At 35.1% G+C, this 18,093-nt stretch overlaps 1 protein-coding gene across 1 annotated transcript in view; it reads right to left on the reverse strand.

Annotated features, from left to right (window-relative positions):
• Positions 1-498: 498 nt before the first annotated feature.
• Positions 499-18,093, reverse strand: part of LOC306847066 (calcitonin gene-related peptide type 1 receptor-like) — a 41,821-nt gene continuing 24,226 nt past the window's right edge. The window contains exons 5-16 of the mRNA XM_079380814.1: positions 17,806-17,909; positions 16,606-16,774; positions 16,399-16,509; positions 16,015-16,127; positions 14,781-14,872; positions 11,087-11,213; positions 7,507-7,660; positions 6,491-6,551; positions 6,326-6,392; positions 5,730-5,948; positions 5,601-5,642; positions 499-1,471 (exon numbers count right to left, since the gene is read on the reverse strand). Of these exons, the coding sequence (XP_079236940.1) occupies positions 1,250-1,471; positions 5,601-5,642; positions 5,730-5,948; positions 6,326-6,392; positions 6,491-6,551; positions 7,507-7,660; positions 11,087-11,213; positions 14,781-14,872; positions 16,015-16,127; positions 16,399-16,509; positions 16,606-16,774; positions 17,806-17,909 (1,481 nt within the window). The 3' untranslated portion in view covers positions 499-1,249. The remainder of the gene's footprint in view (positions 1,472-5,600; positions 5,643-5,729; positions 5,949-6,325; positions 6,393-6,490; positions 6,552-7,506; positions 7,661-11,086; positions 11,214-14,780; positions 14,873-16,014; positions 16,128-16,398; positions 16,510-16,605; positions 16,775-17,805; positions 17,910-18,093) is intronic.

Genomic DNA, 18,093 nt, shown 5'->3' on the forward strand with positions numbered 1-18,093 from the left:
TATGAATATATTCAATATATAAACAACATATTTTTCTGAAATATATACATGCATGTGTTTGTATTTATACATAAATAATAAATATACACAGCGCACACACATATATTATGTAAACAAAAACTTTTATTTTGGATGCGATTAATTGTTTGACAGCACAAATATATATATATATTATATATAAAGCTTAAGAATGTTTTATTTAGAGCACAATTTATTTTGATTCAATTTCTTAATTTGGTGCTTCGTATTTTCAGCCGAAATCAGGTGAGTCCCAGAAGTAATTTGTGCTCAAATAATGGCAAGTGTAGAAAAGTGGAAGTGAATTTGGTGCATTCATGAGAGGTGGATTTTGGTTTCCAAGAGGAAATGCACTTACTGGCAAAGTAACACTCCAGAACACTGAAAAGATGCCTCGAAATCAGACTTGATAAATACAATCTGCACTCTAAAACACGGGAGCTTATTAAATATATATATATATTTGTTTTGTTTTTGTTTACAGAATACGTTTTTGTGCATATCTATGCACAGGTTTATGAATTAGCTTTTAAGCAGTCCTAAAATTGTCCATGTTGTTCATCTTTTCCTCCACACCCACTTTCGCAGCAGAAAAAGACGATGCAGAAAAGTACAGCTGCAAAAACAATAAAGCAGTCAGGAGTCTCGCAAGACAGATAAAAAGCTATTTTCAAATGCGAAATGACCGTCAGACAGATCTTTGTAACATCCTTTGACATTTCACCACCATCAGGAACAGGATTCAGGCACAAAAGAACTTTCCTTTGTTCAGAGACAGATGAGCGTAGCCTGTCTTCTGGAGGATCGTTTCCCAGTGACTTTAGAGAAATACTCAGCATCCCACAAATCAACACATCCTTTGGTTTTTTGCAAAGTATCTTTTTTTATTTGTGGCCACCAGCCCAAAAAGGATGTGAGAGGAGCCCGACACTAGCAGCTTTAGTATGACATTTTAAAAAACGCAACCCATGTAGTTTTGTTTTTTTCGGGTTTTTTTTCGTTTCCTTTGCATTTCAACTCACAGAAGCAGAGCTGAAGAGAATATAAACAAAGCCTTGAGTAATATTTCAAGAGAAACGGCTTTGCCAACACACGGCTTTGAATGTTCTGGTGTCAACGCTTAAGTGCTGTCTGAGATGGGGGAGTTGCGAACGTTCAGTCAATATGAGTCTCCAGTCTCCAGTTTGATTGAATCACTTTCTTTCCCAGTATTAACTTTCTCTCCAAATGTTTATGCGTATGTCTCGCCCGTCTTGAGGGCCACTAGCTCTGAGTCTTCTGTTTGTTTACCATTCAAGTGTTCACTGTTGCAGTCATGATGGTACATGAAGGCGGGCACCTCAGTGATGGAGGTGGCGGTGTAGGAGGTGGATCTCATGGAGCAGTGCTCGCGTCGTCGCTGACCCCACTGGGCTTTGTATTGCATCCACTGCCTTTTCAGAGCTCCCTGGACCTGCAACATGTAACAATCAGTTAAAATCTCACTTTTACTTATTTCAAATCTTCACTGCTCATAATAACATATATCTATGCTAATCATCATAAAGAGATTGGGGTTGGTAAAAATATTTTTTTTGAAAAGTCTCTAATGCTCACCAAGGCAACGCTGCATTTATTTAATCAAAAATACAGTAAAACATGAATATTGTTAAATATTATTACGATTTAAAATAATTATTTTCTATTTTAATATATTGTAATTTTTTCCCTGTGATGGCAAAGATTAATTTTCAGCAGTTGTTACTCCAGTCTTCAGTGTCACATGATTCTTCAGAAATCATTCTAATATGCTGATTTGAACCTCAAGAACTATTAATTGTTATTATAAATGCAATACTTGTAATAATGTAATATAAAAACTGTACATTTTTACAGGAGTTTTTAAATAATTTGGCTGTCCTAGTGAATCCGCCAGTGAAATGAGTTTAAATGTGTCATGCTGAAACATCTCATCACTCACAAGATTATTCAAGTCTTTGTAGTTTTATTATAACCATCCTCAAAGACTAACTTGATTTAAACAGTCTGTGACCATTTGCTATATTCAATATACAACTATATTATATTTTTAAATCATTATAAAATCAGCAGCTATTGAATTGAATGTTTAACAATTTCAGATGGCAGTTTTTAGTTTAACATCTGTTTTTATCTGGTATCATTGTCAGAACGTTGTGATTTGACAAACTGCACTGCACTGTTTGTGCATCACACAGTTACTTTAAAGAGACAAGTTACTTGCACTTATGTGTTTTGATTAATTGAGTAACATTTAAGTATAAATTGTTTTTCTTTCTTGTTTTAACCTCTTGTGTATTTATTGGATTTGGAGATTGTGGGAAATATATTACTCTATTATTATCATAACCGAATTTGATGTGCCAATTAACGCTCTGTGTATTTTTAACACATAACAAAGAAGGATATTGGATCAGGCACAAATCTAGAGGAGACGGGGGCACAGGGAAAGGACATTAGACTAGAACGGATCATTCCGCTGAGGTAAACAAACACCACCACAAAGAAAATATTATTCTGTGTCAGTGGCCCTTTTATTGTCCTGAAACTGGATCTGTGCTTAGGACACATCCAAATAGTTTGTAGATGCGCTGATGCTGATGCGAGCTGGCTGCTCATGCATAGGCTAATAATTGACCCATTTTCCAGGCCCAGACATAATTCAGCATGTTTAAAACATGACTTACACATAGGCAGATGAATGGCGCTAATTCATTCCATTCAAGTTCGTGCCAGGAACCTCACGCTGAGTATTCTAATGAAACTGTCTCTTCATTGTTTTGGTTTTGTCATGCATAAGTGCTCTAAGTCTGTTATCCTCAAGTCTGGTAAATGTACTTTGACATGCTTGTTGGTATTTACTGCCACTTAATACTCTTTTCATGCACCCCCTCGCTTCGAGAGAAAAGTTGAAAGCATCTGGCTTTCAAATAGATGATTGGTGAATGTGAAAATATACAACGTGAGAAAAATCTTTTGCAATTACGACCAATCCTTGAGAAAAGTATATCAGAGTCTGTATAATGCCAAAGACAAAGTCTTAATCAGGTCACTCGAAAAATGTTTAGGCCTACATTTAAGATTCATGAATTTGAATTGAATAGTACAAGCCTAATAGTAATCTTTACAGAAAATATACTCTGTTTCAAAGTCAGTCATCTGATTATACTGTGCATAATAAATTCGCGTTTATGAATTACACAGACGGGGAGCACGGCGGGATAAAAATAACAACATAGTTGGTCTCAGGCTATCACAAACTTCGTGATTATGAGCTCAATAAACTCAAACGATCGACTCACATTGCTTTCATATGCAACTTTTAACCACCACATTCCTATTCATGATCATTCATGGGCAGCACCAGTGAAAACAGGCAGAGACAATGATAGCTTTAGCATCATTAGCCTTACAGAGTGCCAAGAAGCTCTTTCAGAAGGGCAAATTGGAAAACGAACGCGTGATACTTTGTCTGGAGCTGACGTTCGCGCACGAAGCGTTGATATTGATCCCTAACGATACACGTATTGGGGACTTTACCGATTTTTTTCCGGGACATTTCCTTAGACAATGAAACTTAACCACAGTGTCCTCAGCGGCTCAGATGGAGGGAGTCTATGGAGACTCCTATGTTCGTTAGTGCATCCCAAAACACAACACTTGAAATGCCTCTTTGGCGCTGACACTGTATATCTCCAGCAGCTACAGCAAGTAATCAGTAATGGTGGAGTCGGACCGCTGTTTCTCACTCAGGGCTGTGTCTATGCTTATAGGGCAGTGTCACAAATGGGCGGTGACGTGAACAGAGGGATAATCTGAAACTGCTCATTCTGAGAGACTGTTTATGATTTTTTTTAGATTATAAAAAAATGAGTGGGTGGATTTTTACCATTATAGGCTGGTTGTTTTCACACACTGCGACCACACAACTGTTCAAACACCTTCTAAAAGTGATTTTTGCATAATAGGTCCCCTTTAAGTAGCTTAAAATCTGCCTACATTTGTTTGAAATCAATTCAATTTATTCAGTTAAAAAGTTGATGTGGAACAAGCAATATTCAATTAGTTAAAATGTATGAGATTTAAAGAAGTTTGATTTATTGATGATAAATATGTAAACCTGGTTATTACATTAAGATTATTAGTAGTGATGGGCAACAATTAATCGATAAAAAATGTTGTGTACGTAATATATACTGTATGTGTGTACTGTGTATATTTATGTATATACAAAGACACATGCATGTATATATTTAAGAAGATATATTATGTTTAAATATTAAATATATTTATATATAATATAAATGATATGAAAATAAATATATACATGTACATATTTTCAAAATATATACTGTATGTGTGTGCCTTTTTATAATAAATATATACAGTACACACACACATATTATATAAACAAAAACTTTTATTTTGGATGCGATTAATCGTTTCCCAGCACTAATTATTAGTTTAGACACAGAGACTGTAACTCTCTATAGTTGTTATCAAGCTGTCCTTAAAAGCAAATCACCAGTCATATCATGTGTGCTTCCTGACAGATCATAGAGGAAAGTGACATCAACCATGTCTGAATCAATGTGTCAGTTGCACAACATGGCCAGGTATTCAACCAGAAACTGGCTGAATGCCTGACTGACTTCCTGAACACCAGCCACTAGCACTTTGGTGTTTTGACAAAACGTCAAGCTATCCCAAAGGTCGCGTCCTTCACGCAGGGGGTGATTTCACTTAAATTTAGCCCCTTTTATAAGGATGACATTTTTTATAAGGCATTATTTTGACATTCTTTAATGTGATGTAATGGCAAGTAATTGTCATTATTATTCACCGTCATGTCACATCAAACCTGAACGCTGTATTGCAAGTCATCTGAAGGCAAAGTTTTTATCAGAAAAGGGTTGAAAACTCTATAGTTTTTCACTGTTAGTCTGAGGTACTTCTTGAAAGTCATTCTCCATTCCATATATTCAAACTGGCGATTCATGTTTAGTTAAATATATGTGAAAACCAATTCCCTTTGACATCACACCTTTGACAAGAAACATCTTGCCACACAATTTGTTTTGTTTGAATGTGAATTATCTGTCACAAACAAGTCTTATGAACTACTTTTATGGTATCTTTTGTGATGTTGCATGGAAAATATTAATAATATTCTTCAAAAACGTTAAAATGCATGACGTAAGGGTAGGTAGGTAGGATAGAAGTGTTTCTTGCACGGGACTAAAAAAAAATCATTGCAACTTTTTATCTCAAAATCCGGACTTTTTTTCTTACAAGAGTTCATATCAGAATTGTGAGACATAAACACAATTTGGAGAAAATTCTGATATAAAGAATTTTGAGATAAAAAGTTGTTTTTATTCTCTAATCGGTGGTTCATATTTTGCAATTTAGAATAAAAAAAAGATATCATAATTGGGAGATAAAAAGATGCAATTACCATTTTATAATTTTTTTCCTTGACAGAAACAAGCTTAGTGAATAATGCCACAATTTGAGTGAAATATGTCTTTATGCATTATAAGGATATTGCTCAATTTACTCACCTCTCCATTGAAAAAGCAGAATATGGTCGCCACCAGCAATCCCTTGCAAAACAGAAAATATAGAAGCATTAACAATCATTTTGAGATGTCTTCCACAATTAAAAAGAGTTAACATTCAGTCTGAGTTACCTGGTAATGCATTAATATGTGCATGATGTAATCGTATATCTCTCCTGCCAAGCGGTTCTCTGGCCGCCAAGGGAAGATGACAAACTGAATGCCCAATAAAGGTACCAGAATGAGGGTGGCTCTCACCGCCTTCATATACATGTTAGACTCAGCTCGATGCGTATCTCTCAGTTTGGTCACTAAAACCCGTACTATGTTCAGCAGAAAGAATAAATTGACCTACAACATAAAAAAAATATAAAAATGAACTCCTATGTTCTCCAAACAGTTCTTAACTAACATGCTCTATTTAGATTTTAATTTCACACAGCGTTGCCACAATTAAGCTTGATTAACTGTGAATGAACAAAGCCATTGACTCGATAATCCAATTTTAACAGAAAAGCGGTCTAATGAGAAGTTAAACGCAATATTTGTCATTTTGGCACTAAGAACATGACATTGCATTAAAAGTTTTCCTCAATATTAAGCATACTCAATTTTTTTTCAATATTAAAATGGATTATTCAGGGCAAATACATTATAAATGCTGTGTAAATATATGCAAAAATATAATATATAAATATATTCAATAAATGTAAAAGGCGCTGACTCACTAATAAAGCTGCCATGATGGGGCCGTGAACCACGTAGAGCAGATGTGTCTCCACACTCATCCAGCAGCTAGTGGAAAACAGAATAAATCCCATATCAGACCCACTGTCCACTAAACCTGGCCTGTCTTCTGTATTTACTGCTGAAAAGCAGTGCACATTACTCACTTGTCATCAAAGTATTTCTTCCTCGCCACAGCATGGATGGATGCAGGCACCAAGGGGAATCCTGTTGAAAGGAGAATTGAGACATTAGTCAAACACTAAATATTATACCTCTAATGTAAAATGAATGATAATGCTGTAACTGTTATTAGACGGCGATCCATGACCACGCAAAATGCATCACTTGATTTATTGAAGTATTTAAAATCATAGTGTGCTACAAACTCAGCATCTATAGGCTAAACAAACTAAATTGTCTTTTATGCATGAGGAATGGGGCACTGGAAGGGACGATTATCAGTGAATAATGACTTACATTTCAGCCTGTTTCTTACCCTAAGTTATTGAATAACTTCAGATGACTTGGAAAATAATGCATATATGATATTAACTACTTTTATAATACATCTAGAGTTTTTTCCCCCTTCATTCACTTCCCGTCATATGGAAAATTGTGGCTTGGACATTCTAGCAAACAGTCAAGGGATTCTCTCCCTTTGGGGACGGATGACAGCTCCTGCACGAGGTTATCACACAATCTTTAATAATGCTCCACAATTCAGGTACTTTTTCGTCCATTTATCAGGCTAGTTCCTGACCCATGTCATTGCTAACATACAGAACAGGTGAAACAAGACAGTTAGGGTCTGATCTTCCATAAACCATCATCATAAAACTGCTAGTGGGAACTGTAAAGTACACCAGAATGTGAAACAAACCATGAACCGCAAACATCCACAATTGTCCAGCATATTGTGTCCTAACTGTGTATTAGCTGATTTGTCTGTCTTTAAACAAGTGTTTGTGTCGCGACCGTGTTGTCTGTTTATGGAGCATGAAGGACATGACCACAAGCAAATGTATCCAATAAATTATGGAGCAAAGACTAATGAAACAGCTGCCTATGAAAACAGGTCACGCTATACTCCATGCTGAGCAAATAGGGAGGGGGTTCATATTTACAATTTAGAGTTTACTGATAGATGGGAAAGCAAAACTAGGAACTGTAGGGTACTCACCCCAGCCCAGAAGGTAATACCAGTGTAGATGCTGCTCCTCGGCAAATACGGCCACCACAATCAGCGTGTGCAGGTAAATCCCCTCACAGAGCATCCAGAAATAGTTACAGCCCAGCATGTACATGTGGAAGAAGTGAAGCACCTTGCAGCCAATCTGCAGAGGGGGAAAATGCTTTAAGTTTCACTGCAACAAGCAATTTAGGCAAAAATTAAATCTGACAGGACAGCCCTGCTGAAAAGACCAGCTCACAGCAGCATAAATTACCATGGTCCAAGTTGATTTATGCGTTGTTTTTTTTTTGGGTCTGCATTTCCCAAAAGCATCGTAAACGTAAGTTGATCGTAGCTCCATTGGTTTCAATGGGTCTACGATGTACTTAAGCTTACGATGCTTTTGGGAAACGCAGCCCTGGTCTAGCTAGTCAAGATAGTAATAAATGAATGCTTTGCCAATTATCTACGGCAGTTGTTTTCAGCTGGTTGATAAAAATGATCGTCACACTTTATTTTAAGGTCCAATTCTCGCTGTTAACAAACCATTAGCTATGACTTTTGCCTAAATAAACTCCTAATTTTCTGCTTATTAATAGTTAGTAAGGGATTTGTTAAATTTAGGTTTTGGGTAGGATTAGGGATGTAGATGTATTCATGCAGAATATGCTTTATAAGTACTATTAAACAGCCAATACGTTAATAATAGGCATGCTAATAAGCAAATAGTTAATATTGAGAACTGGTTCCTATACAAAAGTGTTACCAAAATATCAATTTCATGAACTGTACAGGCCTCATTATTAACATTATAAATCAAGCTCTTTTAAGTTTTTAATATTTTGTTCTTTTTTTTTTTTAAATGTAATGTAGATTTATAACATAATTTGTGTTTTAAAGGAAAAAATGGCAAATTAGACATCTTTGTTATGGTCAACATAATCTCTTAATATTTTTTCTCCTCTTTTGGGAAGTCATAGAAATGTTATAGATTTTTTTTTTTCTTTTGCTGTTGGGGCAACTGAGAAAGCAAAAAATATATTTGTTGTAGTTTCCATTCTCCACCATAGAAGTTGACCCAAATATGGCAACGTCTGCTTCCGAGAACCCGGGAAATGTGAAAAGGGTCCATTTGTGAAATTATTAACATGACATAGGCTGATTAGGACAAGTGACAATTCTATAAATGCATAAACAACAGCAGAAGTGTGATTTAACAGCCTAACACATTGAACAAACACTGATCCAAATGTTGTTTTAGTTTTTGCCAAATTACTAAGTGACAGATGGATTCACATCAAAATACCCTAAAGTTTGTTTGGACAGCTCAGCTTTGAGATCATCAAGAAAAATATGGGAAGCATTTTCTCCTTCCTAAAGTACATTTATTTTGCTATCCTAATCATGTGGGATTATATATTTTGTTGCAGTTTATTATTTGCATTTGGCAATGTTTCTTTTTTCAGTTGTCCATAAGAACAGTCTAGACTAAATATTCACAACAAAAATGTTTTTAAACAGGTTCCAGAATCTTAAATTCACATTATGAGTTCACAAATACCTGCAGAATATGAATTTTGTCCATTTTTATCTCTTTAACATGGCCCGGACATTACCTTACTCTGAAAGGTTGAGATGCCTGGCTTCTTTTTAAGAGCATGTGTGCAGTTTTAATTAGAAAATGCTGGCAAAAGTGCCTACTCTCAATCCGCTGAGCTCTGGATCACACACCTCCCAACAACACGTCAGTCATCCAGATTAACTTTTTACCATATGTCCATAGCTCTCATCTGCCTACTGCACCCACGCAACTGGCAGCAAGTCCTCACACATGTTATTCTCCACACACAGCTTTCCATTAGAAGTCAAGGCTTCTTTACTTCAATTCAAATGTCCTTGATATGCAATGGCGTTCTTGTCAGACTATGTCAGAAACAAAGGATTTAAGTCGAAACTAAAGTGAGTAACTCTGTCTGTAAACTCTTCTCTTTGACTGGGAATGCATTCTGTATTGACTTCTGCAGAGTTGGAAGGAAAAACAGAAGGAGCTTGTTCTCCAGGCTCAACAAGAATACCGTAAATTAAACACTGAGAATGCACCCACCCCCATAAGAATGCACATTTCAAGACATCTGTATTACACTGGCCGCATAAATATCATTTTGAGAAAGCATGAGTAAGGATGGTACTTTGACAGGCACAGCAGCGCAGTCCGGTGAATGTGATAATGCATTTCTCAGACACGACCCAATATTCTTAGGTAAGCAAGAACAGTGATTATCATCTTTCTGCAACTCCAAAACTACACATCCAAAGCACTCTAGTCCTTTTAAGAACTTCAGAATCTATTCATCCAATCCTCCACACATGATGACAGGCCATTTCAAACCCCGGATAGCAGGGTGCAAAAACTCATTTTAGACTGTCTAACTTTTTTGCTCTGTTTTTATATCAGGCAAAAAGAATAGGCAATCGCAATCACATTAGATACAGTAACTAAAAGTTAATGTTTTTCTTGAAACACATCTCCTCACCACACCTCTTATATCATGCAGTGCATTCCAGTGTGGCAGATTTATGTATTCCTCCACAGAGAGCAAAACCTGAAAAGATCATATTCCAAGCAAAGATCTTATGCAATGAAAATACAATGAGAATTGAACAGTTTTGTGGTGGACTCAATATGCGCTTCATCTGAAGTGCAAAAACTCTTATACTTCCCAGATATAGAATATATAGCTAAATGATCTTCATTCAAATTTAAATACTGTTTTTATTCAAGACACTATAATTAAAATGATATGTAATGTGACCAATTTGACTTAGTATTTAAAAAGTATTTAAATGAAATAAAAAAAGTATTTTTTTCTCATTATTGAAACTGATTATATAAACTATCATTCAAAAGTTTGGGGTTAGTACAATTTTTTATGCTCAGCATGGCTGCATATATTTGAATAGAAAATACAGTAAAAACAGTAATATTAGGAAATCTTATTATAATTTAAAATAACTGGTTTCAATAATAAAATATTTTCAAATGTAATTTATTCCTGTGATGGCAAAACTGATTTTTCAGCATCATTACCCCAGTCTTCAGTGTCACATGATCCTTCAGAAAACATTCTAATATGCTGATTATGAGAAACATTCATGTTGAAAACAGGTGTTCTGCTTAATATTTTTGTGGAAATTATTATATATTTTTTTCAGGATTCTTTGATGAAAGTTCAAAAGAACAGCATTTATTTCAAATAGAAAACTTTTGCAACATTATAAATGTCTTTATTGTCACTTTTGATCCAGTTAATGCGTCCTTGCTAAATACAAATTTCTTATTTTAAAGCAAAGAATAAATAAATATTAATGACCCTGAACTTTTAAACTGCATTTATACGGTGAAATATGTGCGTTGGACTTTAAAGGTCTAAATGAAAATGTAAGGAAAACATATTTGATTTGATCTGATGGAGTACAATTACTCAGGTTGTGCACACTTGTTCTCTAATATGTGGATCGGTCTCTTTTTCTTCACTTTTCATAAACAGCAAGCATAACTGGCAGTAATTGTGGATGTGAGGGCACGCACCGGATTCCTCTGCACCACTTTGGGGTTGTTGACCACAGTTATGAGATTGACGATGGTGAAGGCTGAGTTGAGCACATACGAGCAGAACAGGTTCTTGTGTAGAGTGATTCTCTGACAGCTCAGACTCCTGGATGATAGACAAAGACATATTAATCACTGATCATTCATGACAGTAGAATAATTCAGTTTGGCAGGTCATTTAACAAACCATCTTTTGGATAGTTTAGATACATAATCATAGATCAGTCTGCTGCTGAGGGATTCCATTTTTCACAAGCCTCAAGCACTCAACTTTTCTTTTCTTTTTTAGTCTGACACGATCAGGAAGATCAATAAAATAAACTTCTGCTGCTTGTTTCTGACACTGGTGTCATATGCAGAGCGGCAGATTCTATAGTACACACAGCCAGAGACAGCTGGTTTGACTTGACTTTCTACACTTTTTATTTCTGGTGTTTAGGAATAATCTATCTAATTTCCTCCATCTGACCTCATAAGGAATTGGCAGGCATCACTGATGTGCAAATGTAGGTGGGCATATGTTAATATTAGGAATCCAATTATTTCAAACGAGACTGTTTTTAGCCCAGCTTCAGAAAATGTATCTTTTTGGACTTTTGAGTTCTGAATGGTACAGAATGTTTTCGCAGTACAATGAACTCTTTTATATCGAAAGATCAAGGAAAATTTGATTCATCATGATATGACCCATTTAATGAAGTAAACAGAACTAAAATTAAGCGTCGCCTGAGTATCCTGGCTTCATTTCAAATAATGTGATTGTCAGATGCTTGCCTGTTTTTACTATGTATTGCTTGGTGGTTGAAAATAAAAACTCGGTGTGTTTGCAAGGGATTATATCAAAGCTGAATTCATGAAGCTCTAGAAGATCAAGGAATAGTGATCAGACTCTACTTAGAATGTACATACTATATATAGAGAGAGAGAGAGCGGGAGAGAATATAAATTATACAACAGCAAAAACATAAAGTGATATAAATTCAAAATGATGTGAAACGAGATGTTGGGAAAAGAGAAATGTGATTTCTAAGTAAATGCTGTTTTGTTGTTGGTCACCTGCATCAGCTATCTCTGTGAACAAACACAGCTTCTGTTAGATAACAAGTTGATCTATATTTTGCTGTCAAAAGATAATGATAAAATATCCTTACACAAATGGCATCACAATCACCCAATTAAGAAAGTCATGCTACTCACATGATTTCACTCAATTTAACCTCAATTTGAGTGCAAAGCTGCTCCTGGAGCGCTAGAGGGATGGGAGTGAAAGCTGAGCTATTTTTCCAAAGCTATTTCCCATATTCCCAAACAAAAATTTCTGGCATTATTCAGGGAGCATAAATTAAAGCTTAGTGCAGCTGTATACTGACACATACCTCTCCTAGCACCACATCTGGACCCAATAACACAACATTAAGACTTTGACATCTCAGAAGATCGAACTGTAAATATTACCATCGCACGCTGCTATGTTACACTATGTAACATATAACATATAAGGTTTATGTGCCGTCTAATGCATATAAGACTCTTTGGCTCCTACATTTAATTACCCATGAAATTAAGTTTACCCTAGGGGATACAGCCATACAGAAACCAAGTCAGCATAAAATGACACAAAATCTGACAAATAATGCTCGTCATTTGGCTCAGGGCTTAGTGCAGCTCTGCCAGACAAATGGACACCAAGGATTTACACTCAATAAAACACAATGATGAGAAACTATCGTTTTTTTTTTGCAATGCCAGAGCCAAAGGACCTTTTGCTTTCAGTCTGTAAGCAGTTCAAACAGTTGGCTCCTATTAAAAGTTCATTTGTTAATGTTGATGACAGAAGCATCTCTAAATCATTTAAACGTCCATAAAAACATGCACGCTCCTTCAAGTAGATTACAATTCCTACAATGAAATGTAATGTTCTGTGATGTTTTTATTTCAAGCACCAAATCAATAATCTTAATAACTTCAATTCATGACTGGCCAAAAATAAAAGTATACTTATATGAGCTACATATTTAAGTCTCTCCATATTTTAATTCAATGTAAGAAAATTAATAGGAAAGAGCATCTACTGTAAACTGAAGAAAATGATTCCTTGAATTTACTAAAAAAAAATTTTATGTAAGTGGTTGCAATCCATTTATTTTAGCTACATTTAAATAAACAAATTTTGCTGAAAGTTAGTCAACTAAATTTGTTTATTTAAATGTAGCTAAAATAAATTGATTGCAACCACTTATCTTAAAAAAAAATTGAGTATAATTTTTTCAGTGTACCTTTAAATAGTAAAGACATCAAAGCTATGAAAACAAATGAATATATTAAGGAAAAAGGCCAAAAATCTTGATATTTTATCTTGGATTATAACTCTGGGCATTCTCTCAAACAACTTTATGAGATGTTTTTAAACAGTAGTGAAGGTGTTCCCATTTATGCTGGACAATTATTAGCTGCTTTTCTTACACAATCCAGTCCAACCCAACCGTTAAAACTTGTTTGTAAAGAAATTGTAGTTGAGTTCATTCTTCAACTAAAAGATAAACTTTCAGCCAGTTAAAACAGGTTCCCCAGTAGAATTTCCATGCTTTTTGCCCCATACATTTTGTTATTTTCATTTGATCAGGTTGTCCAAGCTCTTTTGATGAAAAGCTTTTCTTGTTTATGAATTAAGGATTTGGGTGGTCTGGTTTAACTTCCACATCCAGATAGTTAAAGCAGCAAATCAAAACACTTGGATATTTTTGGTACGCTTTTCCTAATTTATGCCTTTGTTTACTAAATCTGTAACGTCTGCTGAATACTTTAGGTCACTAAGAATCTAAAATGTCACACTATAAATGCTTTTTAGAATGATAAAATGAATATTACTTATTAATCCATGAAATGTGGTTATTATTTAATGATTCACAGCTAAGGAAATCATGAATAACTTGTAATTTGTAAATTAATGTTTTTCATCTGTATAAAATTATAGACATCCAAAACAGCAAAAACAAATATTATTATTATAATTATAATATGACATAAAAATATAAATATAAAAATAATATGACATTGAAATAATTCCTTTTGGGTTTCAGTGCATATACAAAAATGAATTACATTTCAATGTATCATTTGCAATTCAGTCAAATAAGAGGGTTGGCTTAGATTTTGATGCATTTGCGGGACACTGTATATGGTAATTCAGTCAATGCGCCCAGAAAAAAAGGAACGTTTTCCTGACTCTGTAGAAGGAATCGCCTGAACCGCAGTTGTATATAATTCAGAGGTTAACGCATTTAACTCAGGGTTCAGACTGCATTTCCGTGTGGCCATGCTGACGGTAATGCCAATCCATCTTTTCTATTTGGTTTGAATTGGCTGCTGTGATAAATGAGATAACCGAGAGCCTCTTGGTAAATCTCTCTTTGAAAAGCTTAAACGTTGACTCCGTCAATTATATAAATCTCAGATGCCACCGCAGCAATCTACCTCTACACCGTCATCGTCAACAGCTCTGACAAATTGTTTGAGAGTAGACAACACAAAGCCATGCCAAAAACAAGTAAACAACTGAGCAACCCATCATCAAGAGGTTTATTGATCGGTCTGAAGTAACTGCAACTATGCAGCTGATATTTCAAGGCTTCTTCAAGTCATATGGGTGGATACAGTTAAGACGTAAACTCACCTGAAATAAAAGAAAATGGCCAGCGAGATGAGAAGGGACACTATAGAAAGAGCATGACCCACGATTGCCATGTAATACAAAATATACGCCATCTGAAATGAGAAAAATAATGTTATGGTTAGACTTTTAATCATGTTCTCTTGAGATTCACTTCACTGTTTAAATGTTTTGGGTTCCAGAGACTCATAATGAGACCCTAATGTAAAAATGACAGCAATTTTGAAATTCACCTTTTATATTATTCCAATTCATTATTCAGTATTGTTATATTAAGAATAGTCCTAACATTAAAAAGGTTCCAAAATAACATAAAAGATCAAAACAGTTTATATACAGAACGTACACCAGTTAAAGAGTTATATCATATGAAATTCAATTGTGTTTGTACCTGCAATTAAATTATTCATACACGGTGTTTAAAGTGTATTATCACATTAATATCCTGGGTATGATCAGTTCTCACAAGATGGGAAAAAGTATCAACCTTTTAAGTGTATTTGTCAAGGTATTAATCAAAACATGATTAAAAAAAAAGATTATATAAGCATATTTTGATGTGTGAAATTCAACAGCAAGTTTCAAGCAACAAGGAGGAAATCTCAAAGTAGTAAGAAGGCTTAAAAGCAGCATATCTCCATTTGAAAGTGCATATCTCAATTTGTTGCACCTTTTTCATAAACTTCATGCAATTTCATCTGGTTTGATAGAGTGAAGTGCACAGACTTTATTTGAACTTGTCTGAGCTGACGTTTTCCCTGCTCTCCCTCTCTCTATCCCTCGCAGTTTGTAAAGCAGCAGTTGTACGGCACTGAAACCATCATGTTATGAATAATTTTCAGTGCCACTGTCCTCCAGAAAAGCTGTTTAGTTAAACTGAAACTGTCTTGTGTAGACCTTCCGCTTCACTGCCACTGAGTCTAAAAGAAGCACTCAAATCCAACATGCCCTTCAGGAACAGCTTTTAAATCATATATCGACCAATCTGAGATGTACTGTATGTATCATATTTTTAATTTAGTGGTATGTTTGGCCAGAAATTTTAATCTGCTAATTAATTGTCCTGCCTAGTTGTAATTCAGCCCTTCATGTTTAAACACATGGACTAAATCACAGGAAATAAAGTCTTTTATGCACTCTAACGTGTAGGAGATTACTTTCATAACATCGGACCATTTAATTCAGAGATATACCCAATGTTAATTTAAGACAGGTGCAGAATTTAAAGATGACCTACCTTGAGCTTGTCCTTGGTGTGAGCAATGCACAGGGTGTAGTTGGACCATGTCCTGTTTGTCTCAGGGTGCCTAAACCAGTTTCCTGTCTCATCACAATACTTGGTGACCTTTTCTAAATAAGCAAGGATAAAGATGTGAGAATAAGTGCATTTCAAAAGCCTTTATACTTTAGCTTTTAAAGTAACACTGGTAACAGGAAGGCTCAGTACTTTCAAATTGCTTTAGTACAGTTTTCAAAAACAAATCTGTATTTTATATGCAAGTCAGGTTTTAACGTATCCTTCAAAAACTGTTTGAAAATTCTTTAAGAATTGCGTTGGTGTAGACTAGTACAGTGGTTCTAAACTGCTTTTAAAACCTATATAACAATGAATTAATTGTACCAGTAGAGTCAAAGTCAGGGAAGTAATTGGGACAGTTTTGAGATGTGTATGTTCCTGCTGGCGTGTCATCCCAGCATAGCCAACCATCCCATGTGCGGTTGCAGTATGGACCTAAAAGACAAGCACACAAACATTCAGGGCCAATTCCACCGCGCAATTTCTGATGATTCAATCTAAAACCTCTTCTGAGGTTCTCTGTTTTCACACCTGATTTGTTATATGGCTGGTCTCTGTTCATTTTCTCAAAGCATTTATATTGACCATCAATGATCTTCTTCCTCTCCTCTGCTTTCTGAGTCACTATGGGGCTGACCTGACTCTCAGCGGTAGGATCCATCTCCGTCTCCATCTCTAAAAAGCCATGAACTGGTAATGTCTGAAGAAGAAGACATTCGTTTTGAGAATACACATAAAAGAAATATCTGAATATAGACCGACTGGATAATTAGGGGCCAAAATTTGAAGTGTCAGTTGTATCTGTCATTTCTCTTTCTTCTTGCTGAGAGTCTATGCAGTCCATTAAACCGTATTTAAAGAAGTTGTGAATCATCAATCTGATCATTCCTTCCAATTTTGGGTCCTATTAAATCGTCTCTAACCTCACTGTTAACAGTTGTGCCCAGTGGTTTGATTTCTGCTAGACAAGACAATAGTTCTCTGTTGAAAACACACATTATCTTTCAAAAGTTTGGGGTCAGGAGATTTTTTTTTTTTTTACGTTTTTGAAAGAAGTCTCTTATGCTAACCAAGACTGCATTTATTTGTTCAAGTCAATTTTCTATAACAAAAAAATTTAATTTCATGGCAAAGCTAAATTTTTAACATTCATTATTCTAGTCTTCAGTGTCACATCATTCTAATGTGGTTCTTACTATTATCAACAAGTTGTGCTGCTTAATATTTTTGGTAGCACTTTATTTTTGGGTCTTAACTAGTTGCTTATTAGAATGCATATTACTAGAATATTAGCCATTTATTAGTAGTAATTAAGCACATATTAATGCCTTATTCTACATGACCTTATTCTACATACCTAATCCTACCCAATACCTAAACTTAACAACTACTTTACTAACTATTAATAAGCAGCAAATCAGGAATTTATTGACGGAAAAGTTGTAGTTAATAGTGAATAAGTGTTACCATATTTTTAAATTAAATATTTAATTTCACCCATCCAAAATGGAAAGGACTAATAGACAGATCCGTTGCTCTTCATATTTACATTATGCTCAAAATCATTGGCACAATGCGCTGTAAATATATTTCAATTTGGTGACAGCACTACCTTTTGATTAAAAGTTATAAGCAATTGTACTGTGTTGTATTTATTTCTGCTAAGGGAAAGCCAATTTTAGTGGTATTACCAAACAAATATACAGCTCATTATAGTGTGCTATATTTTACCTTTATTTTCTCCTTTGAGAATGTGAGACAGTGGGACCAGGTCTTATTGATAGATGAACTGTGTACCCAGTTGCCAGATTCATCACAGTATTTGGTTACTTTTTCTGCAGGGAAAAATAAATTTTAGTGTAATGACTTGAGCTTAAGTGTTCCAGTGATTAACTCCAGTCTTCAGCCTCTGGAATCAATCAATCTGTGTGTTAGAACAAGCACACTGAGCTGAGTCTCAGACAGAGAGATCTCTATCAGCGAACAGCGGAGAATATCAATATTTCAGCACCTCGGCAA

Source organism: Barbus barbus (genome assembly GCF_936440315.1).
Source record: "Barbus barbus genome assembly, chromosome: 27".
NCBI lineage: Eukaryota > Metazoa > Chordata > Actinopteri > Cypriniformes > Cyprinidae > Barbus > Barbus barbus.